General features: G+C 36.2%; 1 protein-coding gene across 1 annotated transcript; it reads left to right on the top strand.

Annotated features, from left to right (window-relative positions):
• The first annotated feature begins 6,813 nt into the window (after positions 1-6,813).
• LIPN (lipase family member N) lies at positions 6,814-25,032 on the top strand. The gene is made up of 9 exons (XM_012772949.2): positions 6,814-6,921; positions 7,556-7,673; positions 9,763-9,961; positions 12,200-12,309; positions 14,631-14,767; positions 16,140-16,286; positions 19,726-19,797; positions 20,350-20,421; positions 23,715-25,032. The coding sequence occupies exons 1-9, from the start codon at positions 6,814-6,816 to the stop codon at positions 23,946-23,948; spliced, it is 1,197 nt and encodes a 398-aa protein (XP_012628403.1). The 3' UTR covers positions 23,949-25,032.
• Positions 25,033-25,424: the final 392 nt, after the last annotated feature.

Genomic DNA, 25,424 nt, shown 5'->3' with positions numbered 1-25,424 from the left:
CTTTTATTCGATCAACACTCTCAGAAAAGTTAGATCCAGGAAACTGTCAAACATATACATGATGCCATAATTATTTTAGTGGCACTTTACCAGGAAATGTTAAATCATTAAAAAAAAATACTGTTTAGTAATAGTTTGGCATTTTTTTTTAATAGAGACAATGTAAAAGCTGTTTTTCTATATCTAGCAACCTTGAGAACACGGGTGGATGTTATGTTTTTGATAAAGGATTGTAGTTAAATATTTGTGTAATTATCTTTTTTTTCCTGGCCAATAAGATTCAAATCTTAGTTGGGGAATAGAGGCCAAGTACCTGAAAAGACATGTTTAATGATTCAGACAGTGGGAAGTTGGTAGGCAGATATGCAATTCAGGATAAATATATAATACAAATTTATATATTTGTGGTGAGTACCCAAAATCTAAGAATCTGGTAGAAGAAAAGTTTGGGAAAAAAAAAAGACAAAGAAAGAAAACAAGACTGAAGTAGAGAATTGTTCTGTTCCTTATACAGCTGCTAGTCAGTGTGACTATCAAGCACTTAAAATGTGGCTAGTCTTAATTGAAATGGGCAGGAAGTTAATATATATACCAGACTTCAAAGACTGAGTACTGAAAAGAATGGATAGTATCTCATTAATGATAATATTGATTACATGTTGAAATTATAATATTTTGGATATATTGATTTAAATCAAATGTATGATTAAAATTTATTTGACCTATTTCTTTATGTTTTTTTAAATGTGGCATTTAGCAAATTTAAATAACATATTTAGCTCACATTATATTTCTACTGGACAGATATAGAAAAAAGTAAGGTAATTGTCTCCTAAAAATCTGATTTTTTGGAGAAAAACTTGAATAATTCTGCATTTATAAGATTTTTTTAATGTGTGGAGAAATGAGAGAATACAGACTGTGTGAAAGATATCAGATTGTGCCACAGTGGTCATCTAGATTAAGCATAATTTGAAGGCTAAATAGGAGAAAAAACTGCTATCAAGTGGCAATTTTAAATTATATTAGTATGCTATGCAATCTATAAATAATGGTGTATCTCTTCCAATTTAGTTTAAAAAACAGAACGAGATTTTTTTGTTTGTTTTTTTCTTTTTGAGAAAGAGTCTTGCTCTGTTGCCCAGGCTAGAATGCTGTGACGTCAGCCTAGCTCATAGCAACCTCAAATGCCCAGCTAATTTTTTCTATTTTTTATTGAGATGGTGTCTGGTTCTTGTTCAGGCTGGTGTCCAACTCCTGACCTCAAGTGATCCTCCTGCCTTGGCCTCCCAGAGTGCTAGGATTACAGGTGTGAGCCTCCATGCCCAGCCCAACAAGATTGTTTTGTACTGTGAATTTCCTCTGTCTTATTAAATTTACTAGGTGACATTAAGAAAAATCTCCTTTGAAACACACTTAAGAGCAAAGAGATCCAGTAGAATTTATAGCCAAACTGGTAGCACATCAAAGTAAAACAACTGTCACATAATATGTATTCAATAAATAATAATTCAATATTATTATTAATAATAACCTTACTAGTACTTCTCAGTAACTAAGTTACATTCTCTGAACTTCTAGACTCATCCATTTATTCACTCGTTCACTCACTCAGCAAAAAGTTTTGATGGAGATGGTGATTAGAGGATGGATGAAATCAAAATGCTCTGACACTAAAAACCATCTGTCTATTTTCAGGGGTGCTGGCAAGATTTGAAGGTGATTTAAGAAAATCAAATATTAACTCTGGAAAGAAACAGGAACATAAATTAGATAAGACTAAATTAGATAAACACATAAATTAGATAAACACATATTAGATAAGACTGACTAAAGCGAGATCCAACATGAATTTCTGGCTAAGTGTTCTGTGTGTGTTATTTTGTTTTTAAAGAATCTTCATTTGAATATGCCCTCCTACAGAAGGTCAAATACAAAATGAGCTTTGGAGAATACCATACATATGTTCTGCACATTAAGCAAGAAGTGAGGCAGGTAAACAAACCTGCTTGGAGGAGTAGGTAATATAATTTTCTTCCTATCCAATGGTACGGCCCTTCCCATTCATTCCCAGAAAGATTTGACCCTTGCCACAAACACAGTCCTGATCCTGCCGCTCTGGGAAATGGATGTTATCAAGAGCAACTGCCAAAAGCATCACTTTTGGTAATAACTTCTCTTTAAATGTAAGTCATCTTTTCTTTGAACATTTTTGATTGGGTTGGGTGGATGTTCAATTAGCTTACTATGACCTCTTTGAAACCTTTAATATTTCAGTTACCTATTATTAATAGAACTTTTTGTCATTTATTTCTTCTGCCTCTTTACAATAGCCATACTGCTTTTGAAGATGTCTGTAGTATGGGGGATGTTGAAATGGAGATTCATTGTCAACACTAAAGAAAATATGTTTCACTCTAATAGATAATCTCAAAAGCAGCACTGTTTCTTATAAAAATTATGAAAATTGCCAACTTTGCTTTATAGGTAAGGAAATAACATTTTAAAATATAATTTCAAGTGTTTTCCCTCAAGCCAAAGTAAGCTAATTAATCATTTTACACACACACACACACACATACACACATACTTATGCACACTTATGGTTCTATTGAACCCTGTTTGAATTTTAAGATGCAGAATGGACTAGATAAATTATTTTTTGATCAAGGGACAAATTCCAGGTCCTGTTCATGCAAACTCTTTTGTTCTAGGGCAGAATTTGTCTAAAAAGTATGAGGTTTCAAATTATTTCTCTTTTCAAAATTCTCATTAGTTTCTATTTTGGTAGTAATGGCTAATTTTTTAAACTTTGAGTTGTTTTCAAGGGAAAATTTTACCCCTGTTGAAATAAGTCATGTGTTAAGAAAAAGCAGTCTTTGGGAAGAAAGAAGGAATCGGACAAACAAAAAGATAACTGGCATTGTAATAAAACTGTGTTTTGAATTTGAACATTGAAAGGAAATTATAATCTGGCTCATGCCTATAATCCTAGCACTCTGGGAGGCTGAGGCAGGCAGATTGCTTGAGGTTGGGAGTTCAAAAACAGCCTGAGCAAAAGTGAGACCCTGTCTCTACTATAAATAGAAAGAAATTAATTGGCCAACTAATATATAGAGAAAAAATTAGCCGGGCATGGTGGCACATGCCTGTAGTCCCAGCTACTTGGGAGGCTGAGGCAGCAGGATCGCTTGAGCCCAGGAGATTGAGGTTGCTGTGAGCTAGGCTGACGCCACGGCACTCACTCTAGCCTGGGCAACAAAGTGAGACTCTGTCTCAAAAAGAAAGAAAGAAAAGAAAAGAAAGGAAATTATAATCATTTCCACAGACAGGTACTGAAGTCAAGGATCTATATTCAACCAAGTATTTTCAGCCATTTTCATAATTGAATGTGCAGTCATCATTAAACAATGATATGAATGTGATATGATTCTTGAATTGATATCAAAAATACCACTGGCCTTCTGAAAGAATGCCCCCTAATTATACCTTTTGCCCCAGATCCCATCTAGCTCTAATATCATCTGGTTTTATTGGGGAAAAAAAACAGCAAAAAATTTCTAAAGGTATTTTACAGGGCCAAGGAAGAAGTTTTAATTTATGTCATTTAAATTAATTTCATTGTGAATACTGAAATATATAATTATAATATTATGTTATATATTCTATCATTACTATTATGTATAATAATATATGATTTTCAATAATACATTGAATACTTCCTAAAATAGCAAGCTTATATAAGAAGAGTGATGAAACACTGTGGAAAAGTTTAGCCTCATTTTACTTGATATGGCTTTGTTTCTGCACAAGCAAAAAAATTAGAAGAGTTCTCTAGATTATTCTGATAACCCTCAAGGTTGAGGAAGAAATATGAGAAGTCAATGATACAGAAATTCTTTTGAGATTTGAGCTAGTCTATGATTTGTAAAGACCTGAGAAGTTGAACTACATTATGCTATTTCTACATGAAGTCATGGTAACAAATCAACATTAATGATAATAATAACAATAACAACATCATCCTTCCTAGAACTCTCTGAAGAGTCCTTTAAAGTTTTATTAGAAAGGAATGTTTTTGAAGTCAAAAGGCATGAGAGATTCTAGGCAAGTCCATACACCTATGCTATCATACTGTCCCAACCAGAGCAAAGTGTGGTTGAGTCTTTCATCAAAGACTGAATGAGTATGGAATGGTGTATAATCTCTCCCTATTCCAACAAACTGAATGCTTCCTTTCACCCACATTTAGTTAATTGGCATGAAATTTCCCACTCCACTGGAACAGTTCTTAAGATTTAGATAAATAAGAAATATCTTTGTTTTTGAAAGAATTTGAGGATGAGAATGGATAATAGAACTGAAACTCCTCTGTTATGCTGGGTAGCAACTTAGTTTTCCCTATTCTTCTTTATGTTAGCAGATGAAAGAGATTCAGTTAATGCTTAGGCTCCATATGCATACCAAGTGGAGTAGAAAATTGAGGCACAGCTGGCATTTCATGTGGAGTTTAGAGCTAAATTGGCATTATATCTTTAGGCCTCCATTCCTGCCTTGTTTAAGGCAGTGGTTAAATTGTTTGTGGGTCAGCACCCACAGCGGTTGCTGCTAAAGTTGACAGCAGACCGAATCCCTTTGGTGTGTGAGTCACTTTTCCCTGCCACACTGCTAGTTCCTAACTCCTTCCGGCGTCAGGAATCAGGGTTGCCTCATCTTCTCAATCAAGTTACAATCATGCGCATCCCTACATACTGCATGGTTGGCACCAGTGCTTTCGTATAAGTAATTTCATTTGACCCTCGTAATTATGCTGTGGGATTAGAAAGGGAAATATTATTATCTCTGATTTTCTCCATTAGGCTCTTCCTGGGGCTACTTCCCCATTTGACACACTGGTTTGAAAATATTGCTAAATCCAGAAGGCCAGGCACGGTGGCTCACACTTGTAATCCTAGCACTGCAGGAGGCTGAGGAGGGAGAATTGCTTGAGCTCAGGAGTTCAAGACTAGCCTGAGCAAAAGCAAGATCATGTCTTTACTAAAAATAGAAAAATTATACAGGCACAGTGACACACGCCTGTAGTCCCAGCTACTCAGGAGGCTGAGGCAGGAGAATCGCTTGAGCCCAGGAGTTTAAGGTTGCAGTGACCTATGTTGACACCACTGCACTCTACCCAGGGTGACAGACTGATACTCTGTCTCAAAAAAAGAAGAAAGAAAACATTGCTAAATTCTCCCAACAGTGACAGACACTCGGTGGAAACATGAAAGATTCAGTCAAACTGGTTATTTGGCATCATGCAGACCACTATTTCCCAACCTGCAAGTGCATAATGGCACTGGTGTGTCAGGGAGACGCCTTGGGTGTGTGCCTCAATCTAAGGTTTACTCATTTTCATGAGCTTCCTGTTTCTCATCTCTCTAGCTTCTAACTGTCACTGTAACCATATCTCACTTTTCAGCCTGCTATCAAAAGCAAAAGTTCAGAAGTTCCTAATCAATAAGGAGCCTTGGGAGCAGGAAAAGCTCACCTACCTAGGTAAGCTGGAGATGTATCACAACCGGGGTGGCAGTCAGGTGTAAGAACTCTGCAGTGAGGCTACCTGAGTGCCTTAGATCTTAGATGTCTCACCTGTTGGCTCTGTGACCTTGAGAAGGTCTTCAATGTCTCTAAACCTTTGTTTTCTCATTGATTAAATGAGGATAATAATAGTACTAACTTCAAAAGTTTTTTGAAGTTTAAATATATGAACTCTTTACGACGGTGCTTTGCATAAGGTAAGTACTCAATAGATATTTGCTATTATTACTTTCATACAATTTTTTAAAATTATATAACATTTACAGATACGAAATTATTTCCAGGTAGGAAATGTATGAAAAGCTACTTAGCTTCACAGGGAAACTCTGTATTTCTAGAAGTCAGAGATAAGTTTGTTAAAGTAAAGGGTCTCTGATATTACTCTCTTGCTCATTCTTAGAATAAGAAAAATAGTGAGAGCATTTATTAAGAACTTACAATGTACTGTGTTTTATATATATATATATAGTATGTCAATCTTCACTATAACCCTATAAGGTAGGCTGCATTACTTTCCTAATTTTACTCACAAGCAAGCCAAGAGATAAAGCTACTAAATACCTTGCCCGAGGTCAGACATCTTCTTTTGCAGTAAGGCTGGATTTCAGATTCAGGCCATTTGTCTGCAGCACTCATATGATGAACATGCTATACTGTCACAGTGTCAGCAGGCCTTTGAAGACATATGCTTTTAAACCACAGCAAGGAAGTGAGACTGCACATTGAAATATGCAAAATTTTCCTTTGGGTGTCCACATGAGAAATAGTTACATCACTAGAAACTGATCATAAGCGTGTTTGTTTGGTTGAAGCTTCATTTGTTCATTGTTCTTGTTTCCTTTATGGGATGCTGGGCTAGACTAGGGGATAACCCCACTTGTCACTTTTCCACCGTATGGAAACTTGTCTTCTGAATCCTTAAGTATTCTGGTAACTCACAGGTGAACAAAGACTTATTAGAATTGAACTTTGATTAAAATAAGACCAAAATAACCCTTCATATTTGATTAAACTTATTTTAAGAATTAGACTATATCAAGATAATTTTTATGTGAAAAAAATATAGTAATAGTGCTCCAAGTTAGTTCACTGTATTTTTTTCCCTTTCATATATTATCAGCCTCCTTATGGTATTATTCAAGTTTTCATTAGGGCACTATTTGCATTTCATTGATCAACAATGATAGGAAAAATTAATCTGTGGTTATTAAATGTTTTATGCCAGGCATTTCTATGATGTGGCTGTTTCTAACAACAACCTGTTTGATTTGGGGAACTTTGAATGCTGGTGGATTCTTTGAATTGGAAAATGAAGTAAATCCTGAAGTGTGGATGAATATTGTAAGTACTGGAAAATTTCAAAGACCGTAAAATGAAGCAGGATTAATAGGTGGTGAGATAAAAGGTCCTATTATAAATAGAAAATCTCTGATAAGAAAACATGTAAAATGTAGATGGTTTTTAACATCTCTACAAGAGTCAGGCTAGGTAGATCTTCTCCTTTGGCTGAATAACTAATATTTTCTATTATAGCAATGAAAACTAGAATTGTGTTTTATATGTATATCACTTCCTCTTTTTAATTTATATTTTAAGAATATTAAGCTATTAGTATGATATATATGACTGCCTTCTACTATGATAGGAGTTCTACAGTTTTGTTACCTTTAAACTAAGAGAGGTTTCCAAAGACATTCGACCTGAGAATATAGCTTTGTCAGAAAGAATGGGTCAATGCTAAATTTTCTTCCTACACTCCAAAATATTTGCCAATAATTTGAAAATCATAGATATTTTCTAAAATTCTACTTATTTTTTTAATCAAAACTTTATGAAGTAAATTAATTTTAGTTACCTGGGAGTACAGATTTCAGATAATTCCCCCTAATAAACACACACTAGATGCTTTCATTTAGTTTCTTTTGATATCCTTTAGAGAAAAAGTTTAGCTAATGACTGTGTTTTCACTGGGCAGAGCGAAATCATTACCTACAATGGCTATCCCAGTGAAGAGTATGACGTCACCACTGCAGATGGGTACATACTACTTGTCAACAGAATCCCTTACGGGCAAAAACATGCTGGGAAAACAGGTACAAGATCCATCTCTCCTGAGAAGGAGGACTGCATGTGACAGAAATTTAGTGCTGGATATTCATCAAGAGTGTGACTGGTTTATCAAAATTGCTTTGATTTATTGGGTTAGTCTGTAAGTGGTTAAACGGGGACTGTACTCTTTTCCTGATAATTTTCTTAAAATAGGCAAGATAAAAATACAATGGGCAAGACTGATCTTGCTGACTTCAACCAGGCTTGCTTGTTAGGGTGTAAATGGAAAGGTGGAGCCTACATTTGACTAGCTCATTACTGATTTCTCATGTGGAAAATTGCCATGTCCCAGGAAGGTGGATTTCTTTACTGCTGGAAGGAGATTTGCCAGATTGCATGAAGTTGACTGTGGGGCACCCCAAAAATGTCTCCCCTGCTCCCGCTAACATCAAGGGGCCTTCCTCTGCAGGATAAAGAATCAAGTTAAATGACAATAGTATTTCTGAAACTTTTACCAGGGTTGAAAACCTTAACATCCACATACACTTTGACCTAAGTATTTATGGAATGAAAGGGCATGGTATTAATAAGGCCTGAAATCTAGAATGAAGAGTCAGCCATGCAAAAGCAGGGGAATGATATTCTTTAAAAGGAGAGATATAATTTCAAAGCCTCTGAGGAAGGAAATATAAGAGTAAGCAAAATATCTGCAAAGGCTCAATGACAAATCATTTATTAGCAGCTGCTTATCATGTTCACTCTGTGTCTTCTGTCTCACCATCCACATTCAGTAGCAGATAAAGTCATGTTGTCCAACATTCTCCCCCTCTAAGAAAGAAATTTGTAATTCAAGAGTTTCAAAATGAAAATGAGGGTGGAACATGGGTAGCTTCACCAGTTAAAATATGGGACATCCAGTTAAATTTGAATGTTAGATGAACAATAATTTTTTTCATATAAGTCTCATTTTAAGATATACTAAAAATGTATTCATTGTTTATCTTAAATTCAAATTTCATAGAGTGTCCTGTGTCTTTCTATTTATTTTTGGTTTTATTTTTTGCTAAACCTGGTAATCCCAGGCATAGGGAGGGAGGAGGAAGCTGTGACATACAAAAGGAGAAAACTTTTATGGGAAAGGTTTTGCTTAAGGAGAGGATTTTGGAAAGATTTGGAAATAAAAATCATTTAATAGATATATTGTTCTACACACTTTAAATCGGTTAAACCTGCCAGCAGCACCATGAGGTGGGTACCATGAATGGTTACCATTTTACAGATGATGCCACTGAGGCACAACAGGTTATATAACAGGCTGAAAGTCACACACATAGCAAATGACAGAACCAGAATCTAAATCCAGGCAGCCTGGCTCTAGAGCTTGTGGTCTTAGCCATTAAATTATAGTGTCTTTTCTATACCTTCAATCCTGGTTCTTCCCATCTCTCTGAATACTCTCCCCCTCGAGAATCGGGGAGTTGGCAGAGGGATGTTGAGCTGATTATACTATTGTATAATAGTTCTCAAATGCTCTCCACTGAGCAGGGGCTGGAATGGAAGTTGGTGAGAACTGATCAGTGTACATTTACACTCACCTCCTCTTCCTCCCTGGAAGAGTTACGGGACTCCAGGAACATCATAAATGCCACATCTTTGTTAGCCACACGTGGGAGATATGTGTGAATACACACAGCAGAACAGGTACAAGCACAAGCTTTGACATGAAACAGAACTGGGTTTGAGTCTTTGCTCTGTAATTTTTACCTGGATGACTCTCTTGAAAAGTTTCTTAACTACATTAAGGCTTGGTTTCCACATCTGTAAAATGAGGAGCATTTTAAATATCTCAAAATAGTAGCTACTTGACAGAGTTATTGTAAGAATTTAATAAGCTAGTACATGTAAATCAGTCAGCATAGCACAAGGTACAAAGTATGTGCTCAAGAAACTGAAGTTATATGATTATAATGCTCTACACTGATGAAAAGGGAGAAGTGAATACTGTTTTTGGTTTTTACCTTGTATGTGTGTTTCTATATTGTTTCTGATATTATTTATTGTAAATCTCTCTCTCTCTCTCTCTCTCTCTCTCTCTCTCTCTCTCTCTCTCTCTCTCTCCATGCCCTGCCCCAGGTCCCAGGCCAGTTGTGTACATGCAGCATGCCCTGTTTGCAGACAATGCCTACTGGCTGGAGAATTTTGCCAATGGAAGCCTTGGATTCCTTCTAGCAGATGCAGGTTATGACGTATGGATGGGAAACAGTCGAGGGAACACTTGGTCAAGAAGACACAAAACACTCTCAGAGACTGAAGAGAAATTCTGGGCCTTTAGGTAAACTGTAGCTAAATATTTAAGGGGAAAGTTGGAGGTAATTTTTTAAAAATATAATGGTGTGAATGATAGTCATAATAATCTTTGACACTTGAAGTAACATAGCTCCTTGCAGTTTCTGCTAACACATCTCAAATGAGAGAAACAGCAAGAAGTTTTGATTTTCACTGATTCTCCCACAGGCAAATTATACTGTTTCAACCAGATCATTTTAACATCCCATTCTAAGTATACGTATTTTAAGTATGTCCCAAGGGAATAGCGCAGGAAATTCCTATGACCAATGCATGCATTCATTCAGCCAATGTTTGAGTGCCTACTGTATGCACTGTCCTAGGCCCTGAACATTCAAACAGTGAACAGACCAAATCCCTGACCTCGTGGAGCTTATATTCATTTTAGTGATCATTTTACAAGTCTTTTCTCAAATTGGATTGAAGAAAAAATAGATTGGATATCCAATCAATTTTGCAAAGATGATGTGTAGCAGTACTGTATTTATTTAGAGAAACGGTGGTTGAGATTGTACAGAATATTATTTTCAGGAAAACTATAATATGGCACTTTTAACACCTTGTTAATGGGCAAGGAAGAAGAATATTTTGATATGTTGACTGTCTTTTATTTGTTTTTGAGATGGAGTCTCACTCTGTCGCCCTGGCTAGAGCGCTGTGGAATCAGCCTAGCTCACGGCAACCTCAAACTCCTGGGCTCAACAATCCTCCTGCCTCAGCCTCCCCTGCATGACCATGTCTAGCTATTTTTTCTGTTTTTAGCTGCCTGGCTAATTTTTTTTTTATTTTTAGTAGAGATGGGGTCTTGATCTTGCTCAGTCTGGTCTCTAACTCCTGAGCTCAAGGAATTTCCTGCCTTGGCCTCCCACTAAGATTACAGGAATGAGCCACCACACCTGACCCATGACTCTTTTTTTTTTTTTAGAGAGAGAGTCTCACTCTGTTACCTGGGCTAGAGTACCGTGGCATCAGTCTAGCTCAAACTCCTGAGCTCAAGGGATAATTCTGCCTCAGCCTCCCAAGTAGCTGGGACTACAGGCATGTGCCATCATCCCTGCCTAATTTTTTTTCTATTTTTGGTAGAAACAGGGTCTTGCTCTTGCTCAGACTGATCTTAAACTCCTGAGCTCAAATGTTTCACCCGCCTTGGCCTCCCAGAGTGCTAGGATTATAGGCATGAGCCACCGTGCCAGACCTATGACTGTTTCTTTTAATGAAAGAGTTTTCTGCTGTTACCAGAAGACAGGCTGGTGCCTACAATAGACTTCCTTTCTTTGGGCCTAAGCTCCCTTTTGGTTTGCAAGCCTCCTGCTAGAACAGAGTATGCATTCCTATCACATTAATAAAATATTCAGCACACACTGAAAGTTTGAGAGGAAAGAAGGCATAGCATAAATTGGTAGAGTAAGAGCTTTCAGGCAGGAGCAAATGTTAGGAAATATTTTGTGCCACCAGTGCTTGACTGGGAGCGTGGAGCATGTTTACTTTAAGGCATCATAACATTTTGTCTTTTATACTTGAGAGAACCAATCTAGAGATTTCCCTACATGTCATTTTAACAAAATGGCCTCTAGCCCATAGGGTACCTGATTTGACTAAATGTTATACAGGTCTTTTTGATCTCCTATGTTAATGCTGGCTAAACCAATACTAGAGGATATCAGTATATATTGAATATATATCCACTTGGACAGAAATAGTTAGCATAGCAACAATGTATTGAGTGCCTACTGGTAGCCAGAGTCATTTCTTTCTTACTATCCAATTCCTATAGCAGCCCTGTAAATCACAGAGCATTTAAGTAACTTATCAGAAGGTACTCAGCTTGTAAATGGTAGACTCATGATTTACAACAGTCTTGTTTGCAAAGATGGGTATTAAATGGCCCCGAGAGTTGTGAAGTCCCATGGGGGAGTCAAAAGTAGAAGCTCGCAAACTTCATGGGGAAAAGAAAGGAGAAGAGAAGGAAGAGAAGGGGTGAGGATGAGTGATAATCAGGTTGAACTTCAGAAAGCATACACAAGCTTTGAAATTGTTCTTGTTACTAGGAAGAAAAGTATATATTTGCAGAAAACAAAGCTACAGTGGTCTATATTCGATTGGATAAATAATGAAATACACACAGAATAAGAAAACAGGGCAGGATTTTGTGTATAAAAGGAAAGTGCTCTGAGCTTTACACTTATTCTTGCAAGTATTTATAAGCCCCTGTTTTATTTTGCAGTTTTGATGAAATGGCCAAATACGATCTCCCAGGAATAATAGACTTCATTGTAAATAAAACTGGTCAGGAGAAGTTGTATTTTATTGGACATTCACTTGGTACCACAATAGGTAAGTTTACAAGTATCAATGTTATCGGAGTCTTATGGGAGTCTACCTTAACATTGGAATAGAGGAACTACTATTAATAGTCCCTTAATTCTCTGTCCTGTGCTTGGCATAACCCCAAGAAGCTGTGAACCCACAACCCAGAGACTGTATATAAGGCAAACAATTCCTCCATCTCTGGTAACCTTGGCACATTTGTAAGGGTGATGTACTTTCACAGGAATAACCTGTGTCCCAAATCCTAAGAAGTAATTCTAAAGAGTAAATGTCTAGATTCCCTCTGAGCTGAATAAGTAAAGCCTAATGCTATGAAATATCCTTGAAGAATGATAAATACACATCAATCATATCTTTCTCACAACCCAAATGGGATTTAAAAAAAATAAAAAGGGGAATGTTATATGTATATTTGAACAAAACAAAAAGATATTGTTACATTTGCTTGTGGGTTGAAGCACAAAAGCTTACTATAGTAAATCAACTGGGCTTATCTATTTAACATATGATTTAATATTTATGAAATAGCAATTAAATGTAAGCACTAGGTAGAAATTTTTTTATTTTTGAAATTGACAACTTACTTCTTAATGATGGTCTAGATGTTTTGGAAAGAAATCAATAATCTAGTTACAAATAAAAGTGTAAAGAAAGCCATACAAACAAAATTTTGAATTTATTATTGAAATTCTACTAAAGTTTCTAATTTTAAGAGAATAAGTGATATGAACACATAGTATTTTAGATTGGGTAAAGCTGTGCAAGAAATAAATATTCTTACAATATTTTCATTATCATCATTATCAACAACAAACATATATTGATTAATACTTTATATTGATAAGTAGTTTAAAAAGTTTGGGACAGTGTCAGAGAGTATATTATACTAAAAGAGTATCAAAGAACTAACAGAATATCAAAAGATTCCACTAGTAAATAAATAATTATACTATAATATCTAACACTTATTGAGCATTCATTATATATAGGGATCCATGTTCAGGACCTTTCCCACAATATCTCCCTCTAATCTTCAGAACAACCCTACTATTATTGTCTCCATCTCGTAGAAGAGGAAACAGATTCAAACCAGGTTAGTCTGATTCACTACTGGGGTCTGTGAGCACTGTGGAGAAACTGTATAGAGAAGGAATGACCTGAGTTGGGTCTGGAAAAGTGGGTAGGACTTAGATATGCTCTTATATCTGATCTACAAAGAAAACATGGAGAATTTGACCATCAGTGCTCTATGTTACATTTAGTGCATGATATATTTTAGTGAACACTATTTGCCCTTTGGACAGAGCAATTTTTGTTATGTGGCAATGACCCACTGTTTGTAGGACATTTAACAACTCAGGCCCCAGCCCACTAAATGTCAAGAGGGCTCTCCAGTCTGTGTGGCCACCAAAAAAACTCACCTCCACACATTTCCAAACACGCTCTAGGGGGCAGTATTATGCCTAGTTCAGAGTCTGTATCAGCTACTCAGTGAATTATTTCATTTATTCTGTTTCTGGAAGACAATTTTAACATTTCAACAAGCATTTCAGTACACACACACACACACACACACACACACCAGGGGAGGCCCAAGAAATCATCCCAGGAAACCAAAATACATAGATACGCCTGTCTAGTGTAATGCTGATCTTCCTCCTCACAGGGCTGTAAAAGGGGGCAATGTCCCTGTTCAAAGAGCAGAACAAATACAAACAGCTTACTGGTCCTTATTGAGACCACAGTGGACCCAGGAAAAGCCTCTTCCTCCTTGGAAATAAGGAAGCGTCTGGAAGGTTGGCAAGCATCCAGCAAGGCACTAGGAGCAGTAAAATCTCATTGCACTCAGAAAGAAAACCTGTGGAATAACTGCATGATACTATGGAAAGAAATTAACTTACCTCCTTTGAACTGATTGTTTACTTCTGGAAGTTCTGTGACTCATTCTGGCCTCTCAGAATTGGGAGTGAATGAGAATATTGCCAGCATTTACCCCATGCTTGGGAATCGAAGCTGCCTTCTGTTCACCCAGCAGTAGGGCTGCTCAGTCAGCCCACTCCTCACCTTTCCCCCAACAGCTACTCCATTTCCTCCAACCCGGTGAAGTTGTCCTTCACTAGAATAAGAGAAAATTGGGGGCTTGGGAATAGAGAGGATGAAAGGCAGATTATCTTTGCAGAATAACTCAGAAGAATTTTCCAATGTATCCCCAAGATCATCACAATAGAAGGACCAAAATGACTAAGCAGAGCCCCACTTTTATCAGTAGAAACATTGCTTATGTATTTCTAATTTTTACAAGATTGTCTTGTCTCCTGTTCTCTCAGGGTTTGTAGCCTTTTCCACCATGCCTGAACTGGCACAAAGAATCAAAATGAATTTTGCCTTGGGTCCTGTGATCTCATTCAAATATCCCACAGGCATTTTTACCAATCTTTTCCTACTTCCAAATTCCATGCTCAAGGTAGGCTCCTCTTTTTGACAAAATTTACCTGAGGATATACTCGTTCCCAAATGAGAACTTGCTGTAATCTACTGAAGTTAGGATTCCAAAGCCTAAATGTATTCATTCAAATGTTTATTGGTTATTTTTCAAGAGTCAAAAAAGTCATTTGATTGTCAATTGTGGATTTGAAATTTTATCCATCACAGGGTTGTTTGGGTTTTGTTTTTCTGTTTGCTTTTGTTTCTTAGCAAAAGTCATTACCACAGTGAGCATAGTATTTTCACCAAGATTGCCCTTTGAGTTTGGGGTGATGGATAAAATAGATTTGGCCAAAATGAAGTCAAAGAGACCAGTTAGGATACCACAATAATTCATATATAAGCAAATGAGGTCGTTGTTTGATGTGGAATAGTAGGAATGGGAAAATATCATATTTTAACACAAGAATTTCTATAGGGCCTAATTCTTGGTTTGGTACCAATTGTATTGTATTATTTACTGTGATCACAGTGATCTAACTTCACTATTCAAGAACTTCCCTAGTTCCATTTTAAAATGTGTTGACATCAGTTAGTTTTGAATATTTTCTACATGTGAGTGGGGTTGAGCAAACTAATATGTGAAATTAAATTGAGAGATAGATACACCTACCTGTAAATACACTGGTTTTGTATGTGTTGCTCTTCCTACATAGATCAGCTGTCAGACAAATAATGCTGTTGTCTTCTCTGTTTCACATTTCCCACTGTCACTATTCCTGCCACTTTATGTCCTATCCCCTGCTCCTCCCTGCCATCAGCTGTCCCCAGAAGCTAAGACCTTGTCAGAAATCCCTACCCATGTGTACTTTCCAAAGTCCTGGAAGTTTTAATCTTGCTGCCTTCATGACATCATTGTATCTATTCTGTCCAGTGTCACTCTCCCTTTGGTTCACCTTTCTTTGCTCTCCAACCTAACAGCTGGCTAACCTGGGACAGTACTAGAAAGCCAATGCAATGTGCACATGGGTAATGTGGAAAACTCTGTTTTCCCTTCCTATTCAGGGTAATATTTGACCTTAGGAAGAAACTATTCCACCTTTCTTACCCATAAATGAGAAATAGATATTGGCAATCACTTATTGGGCAGAATTCAGGGAAGCTTCAACATGGAGAAGTGAATTTGGGATTGAGGGCTCTTATTGCAATCTCCTTATAAATAATGTTTGATGATCTTTCTTATTTGGAGATAGATTCCCAAAGCACTTTTCCTGAATGATTTGGTCTCCTTGAATGAAATAGCAAATATAAATATAGATAAATCCCCAGGTATGACTCATTTCTGGAATGAAGGGAATGTCAAGAAGTCTGAACATGGTTCTTGAAAAGGTAATTATTGTTTACTTTTGTAGGCTTTTTTTGGCACCAAAGGTGTTCTTTTAGAAGATAAGAAAAAAAAGACACCTTCTACCAAAATCTGCAACAATAAAATACTGTGGCTGATATGTAGTGAATTTTTGTCCTTATGGGCTGGATACAACAAGAAAAATATGAATATGGTATGTATAATAACTATGGGGCCATTTGATACCTCAAGAAATGCTATCTTTCCTTTGATTCATTTTGATATATCTATTACACTGTATGAATTCATATGGTATTCCAAATGCTTAGAGGAAGATTTTCTTTTTGCTATTTTTTAAAAAATATTTTATGGATACATAATAGTTGTGGTATATCTGATATTTTGATGCAAGCATACAATATGTAATGATCAAATCAGGGTAATTGGGATATCCATCACCTCAAGAATTTATCTTTTTGGGTGTGTTAGAAGGCTTCCAATTCCATTATTCTACTTATTTTGAAATATATGATAAATTATTGTTACCTATAGTTGCCCTATTGTGCTACCAAACACTAGGTCTTATTTCTTCTACCTAACTATATTTTTGTATCCATTAACCAATCCCTCTTTAATAACCTTTACCCAATACCCTTAGCCAGCCTCTGGTAACCATCATTCTACTCCCTATCTCATGAGCTCAATTGTTTTCATTTTTTACTGCCCACATATGAGTGAGAACATGTGACATTTGTCTTTTTGTGCCTGGCTTATTTCACTTAACATAATGTCTTCCAGTTCCATCCATGTTGTTACAAATGACAGGACTTCATTCTTTTTTATGGTTGAATAATGTTCCATTATGTATATGTACCATATTATCCATTTATCTGTTGATGGACATTTAGGTTGATTCCATATCTTGGCTACTGTGAATAATGCTGTAATAAACAAGAGAGTACAGATATCTCTTACATATGCTGATTTCCTTTCTTTTGGGCATACACTCAGCAGTGAGATTGCTGGATCATACAGCAATTCTATTGTAGTTTTTTGAAGAACCTCCACACTCTTCTCCATAGTGCATGCACTAATTTACATTCCACCACCAGTGTGCGAGGATTCCCCTTTCTCCACATCCTTGCCAGTGTCTGTTATTGCCTATCTTTTTGATAAAATCTATTCTTAATAGGTGAGATGGTATCTCATTGTAGTCTTTATTTGCATTTTTCTGATGATTAATTATGTTGAGCATTAGTTCATATACCTGTTGACCATTTGTATGTCTTCTTTTGAAAAATATCTATTCAGATATTTTGCTCATTTTTAATAGAATTATTTTATTGTTTTTGTTTTAGAGGATTTTGTTTGTTTGGTTTTGTTTTTGCTGTTGAATTGTTTGCACTCCTTATATATTTTGGTTATTTATCCCTTGTCAGATGGGTAGACTGAAAATATGTTCTCCCATTCAACAAGTTGTCTCTTTACTTTGTTGATTGTTTCCTTTGCTGTGCAGACGCTTTTTAGCTTGATGTGATCCCATTTGTATATTTTTGCTTTGATTGCCTTTGCTTTTAAATATTACTTAAGAAATCTTTGCCTAGACCAATGTTCTGGAACATTTTCCCAATATTTTCTTCTAGTAGTTACATAGTTTCAGGACTTGGATTTAAGTCTTTAATCCATTTTTATTTTATTTTTTTATACAGTGAGAGATAGTGGTCTAGTTTCATTCTGCTGCATATGGGTATCCAGTTTTCTCAGCATTGTATATTGAAGAGATTATCCTTTTCCCATGTTCTTGGTGCCTTTGTTGAAAACAAGTTTACTGTAAATGTATGGATTTATTTCTGGATTCTCTATTCTGTTCCAGTGGTCTATGTGTCTGCTTTTATGCCAGTACCATGCTATTTTGGCTACTGTAGCTTTGTAGTAGAATTTGAAGTCAGATAATGTGTTGCCTACAGCTTTGTTCTTTTTGCTCAGGATCTTATATTTAGAAAAACCTTAAGACTCCATCAAAAAAACTATTAGGAGTGAACAACTGAAAAACAAATTCAGTACATTTGAAGAATACAGAATCAACATACAAAAATCAGTAGCACTTCTATATGCCAACAACTAATGATCTAAAACTGAAACCGGGAATGTAACACCATTTACAATAGCTACAAATAAAATAAAATACCTAGGAATAAACTTAACCATGGAAGAAAAGGGTCTGTACGATGAAAACTATAAAATATTGATGAAAGAAATTGAAGAGGACACAAAAAAAGGAAGGCTATTCCATGTTCATGGATTGGAAAAATCAATATTGTTAAAATGTCCATACTACCCAAACAATCTACAGATTATACAGATCTACCGATTTTTTTTTTTTTTTTTTGAGACAGGGTCTTGCTCTGTTGCCCAGGCTAGAGGGCTAGAGTGCAGTGGCGTCATCATAGCTCACTGCAACCTCAAACTCCTGGGCTCAGGCAATCCTCCAGTTTCAGCCTCCTAAGGAGCTGGAACTACAGGGTCATGTCACTATACCCAGCTAATTATTCTATTTGTTTGTAGAGATGGGAGTCTCACAGTTGCTCAGGCTGATCTTGAACTCCTGACCTCCAGCAATTCTCCTGCCTCAACCTCCCAGAGTGCTAGGATTACAAGCATGAGCTACCAAGCCTGGCCAGATTCATAATATTCTAAGACATAGAATTATGATTACTAATCTATATCATTTTCATTTCTATAATGCTTACAAAGATTGAACTAAGCTTTGGAAGGAATTGGCTTTTAGCTTTACTTTTGCAATATTTTATTTTATCCCGACAAGAGCTGGGCAAGTTGGTAGTATGCTTTTTTGTATATCCATTTAATAGATGAAAAAAGCAAAAAGTTAGAAATGTTAAATAACTTGACCAAAGTAATAAATCTGATCATTAACAACATTAGGGCCTGAAATCCAGGTTTTCTGATCTGATCTGTGACCATGCACATGGGTGCAGCTGCACACACCACCCCCTACACTCACACATAGCACCTTTCCTAGTCACTTTGCTCTGTGGTGACTCTTACTGCTATTTCTCCTTCAAAATAAGTAATTTTTTTTTCTAAATGAAACATCATAAGAATGGAAAAACAAACACTACATGTATTCACCATTAAACTGATACTAATCAATCAATACTTATGTACACATATGGAAGTAACATTCATTGGGGATCAGGCAGGTGGGAAGGGAGAAGAAGGGATGGATAAATTCACACTAATGGATGTGGTGTGTGCTGTCTGGGGATGTGTACATTTGTAGCTTTGACTTGGGTGGTGAAAAGGTAATTTATGTGACCAACCATTTGTATCCCCCTATATTCTGAAATAAAAAATTAAATTAAATTAAAATTTAAAAAATAAGCAAATTATTCCGCAGATTCAGAACTGGTTCAAGTTTGCTCTCAAGCAACCCATCCCACTGGTGAGCCCATGGTTCACTCACATTCAAGTGTCTGACATAAGTGCATATTTATCTAGATGATTCTGCCTCACCATTTTCAAAACCCCAGTATTTGTTTACTAATTCTAAGAATAGTTTTTCTCTGCTTCTGAAAGGTGTAGTTTATTTTATTGGGTGATTATTGCTGTAACATGGGGTTTATTTCCCTTAGAGTCGAATGGATGTGTACGTGTCACATGCTCCCAGTGGTTCATCCATGCAGAACATCCTGCATATAAAACAGGTATAGTCTTGGTCTTGGGAAGCCGTAGCCATGCTTATTTTCATTACATATAAGAGGACGGATTGACCCTGTTAAGAGGTCTACCCTAAGAAGCTTAGCAGATTGCTTCCAATCTGTCTTTGCTGCCATCTTTATGCTTTGATTTCCCTGTATTTGAAGACAAAATATTTTATAGTACTGACCAAGTGGGTGAAATAGATGATGAATTCCATCTTAAATCAGAGCTTATAAAATAGGCCCTGAACTTAATCAAGAGGTAAAAAAGGGAAGCCTCAGCAGAGCTGAGACTTCTGCAGAAAGAGAAATATCTGGTATTTAACTTCCTTCTAATAAGTCTTGGTTATCCATTAGCTTTTCCTTCAAACCAAGGGCAAACATTGCTTCCCTTTCTGTTGGACCCTATTTTTCATAATGATAAAAAAGGCATTTCTATCTTTCTGGTCATCAGGAGCCTTATTTTTCTTCCCAGTATACAGTGTTTTCCTAAGATTTGCTATAAATTCTCATGATTCTTCCCCAGATTATTATTTTTCTAAAAAACATTTATTTCAGCTTTACAGGTCTAATGAATTCAGAGCTTATGACTGGGGAAGTGAAGCTGAGAATATGCATCACTACAATCAGGTGAGCTACTCAGAATGACCCCAGAATGGTGGTTTTGAGAAATTATAATATAATAAGAAATTATTGGAGAGAGAAGAATCCTACCTGGCAATTGGTGGCATTGCACTGATAGAGCTTTTAAAAAAATGCCTAATTTTAGTCTGTATTCACTGCAAAAAATTTAGATATAAAAGAATCAAACACAAAAGAAATTTGTAATCCCTCCATCCAGAGATAATTAGATGTATTAATATTTTGGTGTATTTATTCCAGATTTTCAGCATTATATTGCTTTTATGCAACTTTTAATCTTGCTATTTCATTTACAGCTACAGCAAGAGTTAATACATGAGTATTAATACATGTGTTAATACTGAGAGGCTTTTAACACAATTTTTAATGGCTGCACAATAATGAAAATTGTTTCATAAAATCTTGAGGGAGTAAATGAATACATACTTCTTGATACCAACAGAAAAATTAGAATGTCATGTGAAAGTTAAAAGAAAGGATTATCCAACATGGAAGACTTGGGTCTTAAGGTATCTTTTTCCATATAACTTTATACATCAAAATTTATAGACTCATTTAGCACTTTTCTTTTAATTAATCCTGTCACCATCTTTCTGTTCTCATATTTAAGGAATTGGCTTCTAAGTATGAACTAAGCACATTAAATGTTTCCACAGACTTACATATTTTTGGTTATTTATTAGTGCAAACATAGATCAATTAAGTTGTGTCTGAGGATCAAAACAATCTATCAGACATAAGGAATGGTTCTACTAATCCTTAAGACAACTATGGGGGCCAAACTATGTATATTTTCTTTTTAAAAAAATCAGTTTAAGATATGATTTACATAAAGTAAAATTTACTAATTTCATGTGTCCAATTCAATGAGTTTTGACAAATATATTCATTTGTATAACCACACAATCTCGATAGAACATTTCTATTACTCCCAAAAGTTTTCTCCTGCCCCTCAGACTATGTATATATGCAAATGCATGTATTTTCAAGTGCTTAGAAAAGATACAGAAAATAGACAACAATAAATGTTCAAGTGATTACCTTTAAAGAGGAGAAGAAAGGAGAAGGAAAATGGATGGACATGAAGAAGTAAAGGACTCTCATTCTGGATTTTGTATATTTTTGCTTCCTTCTGTTATTTTTAATGAACATGTTACATTTATATATTGCTTACATTTATAAGAAAATGAAACAACACACACACACACACATACACATAAGACCATTATGGTCAAGTTCTAAAGCATGTGAGTGTCAATGTCCTTAGAAGTTACCAGTGGTTAGCTGGTCCTTCCTGCTCCAGGCCAATTCTGGATTTTTGTTTGTTTGTGATTTTAGATAATTTGAAGTCAGTTTTTTTGCATTCCCCCAGAGAAATGAATCTCAACAGTTTACCCTCTCCTCAAATTCCCAGCACCATCTCTGCTCCCACTCTATGTTTCATTGAGTATAAAAGGATTAACCCATGTAGTCCAGGAGTAGGGTTTTCTCACTATTTTGTTCAACAGTATTTTCTCACCTGGAAGAGTACCTGGTACTCACGGGGCCCTCAATACCTATTGTTGCATGCATGAAATTTCTTAACTTTCCTTTTATCTACCTCGAAATGTCTCTGTCTTCCTTCCTCTATCAGAAAATGAAGGTCCTCTTACTTTCCAAGTTATCCCAGTCCCATGCTCTTGACCCCATCTCTTCTCATCTTCCCCTCCTCCTGGATCCTTCTCCTGTTCCTTATGAAAAATGAACAAACAAACCTCTCACCCATCAATTCTTTCAAGTCATGATTCCATCACTCTCTTTTTATCAACATTTTTTAATATTTAAAAGGGCTTCCCCCCTGCACTCACTCTTGAACCTTAAAAAATGTAGGTTTGGTCTTCATTATTCTATCCTGGCTACTCTATTTAAAATCACCCTTAGACTTTAATTGCTAAATTCAATGGTCTATTCTCACCTTTCAAAATGTGTTATGTTAGGCCAGGCACAGTGGCTCACACCTATAATCCTAGCACTTTGGGAGGCCCAGGTGGGTGGATCATTTGAGCTCAGGAATCCGAGACCAGCCTGAGCAAGAGTGAGACCCCATCTCTACTAAAAAAACAAACAAAAAAAACCAAACAAACAAAAAAAAACAAAAACACAGAAATAAATTAGCTGGATAACTAACATATATATACATATATATATGTGTATATATATGTATATATACATATATATATATTAGCTGGGCATGGTGGCGCATGGCTGTAGTCCCAGCTACTCAGGAGGCTGAGGCAAAAAGATTGTTTGAGCCCAGGAGTTTGAGGTTGCAGGGAGCTAGGTTGATGCCATGGTACTCTAGCCCAGGCAACAAAGTAAGACTCTGTCTCAAAAAAAAAAAAAAAAATGTGTTATGTTAGTTACCACAATCTTCTTGCAACTCACTCCCCTAACTTGAGCTTCCAGAATGCAGTGATCTATGATTTTTCTTTCCCTTTGTGATTGCTCCCTTTGTCTCCTGCACTGGCTACTCTTTCTCCCACCACTCTCAAATGGTCAGCATCCCCCCAGGATTCTTCCTAACTCTCTCTTTCTTCCTTGGAGGATTTAGATATATCCCCATAGTTTCAAGATGGACCATCCATACTCTTGTCTAGATTTTTTGAGGACTTACCTCCAACCTACCCCTTTTTCATTCATCCCACTAGCTGATGTCCTCACAGTTGTCCTAAGACAGAGCTCTGAGAAATGACCCTGCCTTGTCCCCAGAACTTCTGAAAGATGTCTAAATTCCTTAGCCTTGCATTCAGACCTTGACAGCCTGCCTCTAACCTTATAGTCTACCATATGCTTTTACATATTTTGTTCTCCAGGTACATTGGGAAGCTTGCCATTCCTGATCATGTCCTGTATATTCTTCCTGCTTCCTGAGAAGCCCACCCAGCCCCATCTTTGCCTGTCAAAATCCAACTATCTTTCAAGAGTCATTTCAAAAAACTCCTCTTTTAAATGTAATCCCTGGGTGAAAATAATTTCTTCTGTGTCTTCCAATTTAATTTTGGAGTGTCTTATGGCATTTAACATACCCTACTTTGTATACAAATGTTTATTTATCTATCTTGCTTTTCTCCCTCTTTTGCAAACATCTTGAAGGTAGGGACCATTGCATGCTTTCTTCCCTCGGTGCCTGATAGAGCTATGGCCATGGAAGATACTCTTTTAGCAGCCTTCCTATTTATTTGAATTCACTTGATGCTATGAAGAGCTGCTTCTTACAAATTCTCTTTCTTTCTCTCCCACAGAGTCGTCCCCCACTCTATGACTTGTCTGCCATGAAAGTGCCTACTGCTATTTGGGCTGGTGGAGAAGACGTCCTTGTGACACCTCAGGATGTGGCCAGGTTACTTCCCCAAATCAGGAATCTTCGTTACTTTAAACTATTCCCGGATTGGAACCACTTTGATTTTGTCTGGGGCCTCGATGCCCCTCGACGGATGTACAGTGAAATTATAGCTTTAATGAAGGCATATTCCTAAATGCAATGCATTTACTTTTCAGTTAAAAGTTGCTTCCAAGTCCATAAGAGGCCTTGGGAAAATTGCTAATCAACAGTGAGGTTGGCCCTCAGCACCCTGGTTCCTGTCACTTGTCCTAGCCTTCCAACTAGGAATGATTTGAACTGTGCTGCTCTTTCTCTAAGAAACATTTACACCTGAAATCTTAGAATCTCATCCATTCTGTCAGGTCTAGGTCCTCTTTTTAATCCATATAATCTAGCAAATGCTTCTCTGCTGAATGTACAATTAAGAGATTAGCAAAAAGGATTTTTTTTTCTTTACTATTCTCATATGCATCTATCAGCTTCATATAAACAATATTCTCTCCACATCCTCTTTCTCAAAGGATTGAATATAAGCATGGAAGTGGTAGCCTAGAGAGAAAGACTTTGTCAAGGTGGACATTTAGGAATATATTTTGGGTGGCTAGGACCTTGTGGCTTACCTAAAATCACAATTAGGCCAATAGTCATTATAGTCCTCTATAAATGAGCCATGACATTATCCCTGGTCCACATCAACAGAACTGAAAGAAAACATCAGAATGGAAAATCAATAAAATTTAAGTATTCCAGGAGTTTGTTTTACTGTTGCAAGCTAGAAAAAAAAAGGCAAAATTAGAAAAGACTAGGATAAGCTGAATTACTAATTATTAAAATGATTCATTATAGGCCACTGCCTTTAAAACAAAGTTAAATTAATAAAGTTGTCTAATAATAGTGTATGAGAGCTCATTGACAGAAGACAACAATCTTAAGTTTATATGTGAGAAATAATTCCCTCTTTTTCTGCTCTAAAGAGAAATTAAATTGATCAGCCATTATGTCTTCATTATTAAAGCAGAATTTATACTACTGTATTTGTACTCAAGTAATATTTAAAGCAGCTCCCAGAAAGCCTAATTTAAAACCAGCAAGGAGGGCACTATTTTCCAAACTGGAAACAACTCAGATGTGCAACAAGAGCAAAATGTATAAATAAAAAATGGTATATTCATATAATGGCATACAAAACAGCAACAAGAATGAATGAAACACACAAAATCTTGGATAAATATCACAAACATGATATTCAGTAAAGACAAATAAAGAAAACATGTTTTAATATACATTTTATATAGGCTAAATAATTGATGGCACTAGAAGCCTTAAAGCACTTATTTTTGGGGAAAAATCATGACTTGAAGGGAACTTGAAAGGAAGAGGCCTCCAGGGTCTAAAAAAGGGCCTAATATTAGAGCTGGGTGCTGATTATGCTAGTGTTTTCATTTTGTAAAAATTTTCCAAGCTGTACATGTATAATGTGTGCATTTTTCTATTAATGTATGTAACATTTAAATTAAAAGTATATTTTTTAAAAACTCTAAGATTTTTTGCTTTAAATGAATAGGTTAAGAAGTACAAAAGAAAAGAACATTCCACTATTATTAATACTATTTTATTTTATATATAGGCT

The sequence above is a fragment of the Microcebus murinus genome, chromosome 14 (assembly GCF_040939455.1).
Source record: "Microcebus murinus isolate Inina chromosome 14, M.murinus_Inina_mat1.0, whole genome shotgun sequence".
NCBI classification, from domain to species: Eukaryota; Metazoa; Chordata; class Mammalia; order Primates; family Cheirogaleidae; genus Microcebus; species Microcebus murinus.
Note: the sequence above shows the minus strand (reverse complement) of the source record. Positions and strands in the feature narration are given on the sequence as shown.

Coding starts and splice junctions, on each gene's coding strand:
- LIPN (XM_012772949.2), top strand. CDS start 6,814: ATGATGTGGCTGTTTCTAACAACAACCTGTTTGATTTGGGGAACTTTG. Junction 16,287..19,725: donor ACAAGAAAAATATGAATATG/GTATGTATAATA, acceptor TATTTCCCTTAG/AGTCGAATGGATGTGTACGT. Junction 20,422..23,714: donor ATATGCATCACTACAATCAG/GTGAGCTACTCA, acceptor TCTCTCCCACAG/AGTCGTCCCCCACTCTATGA.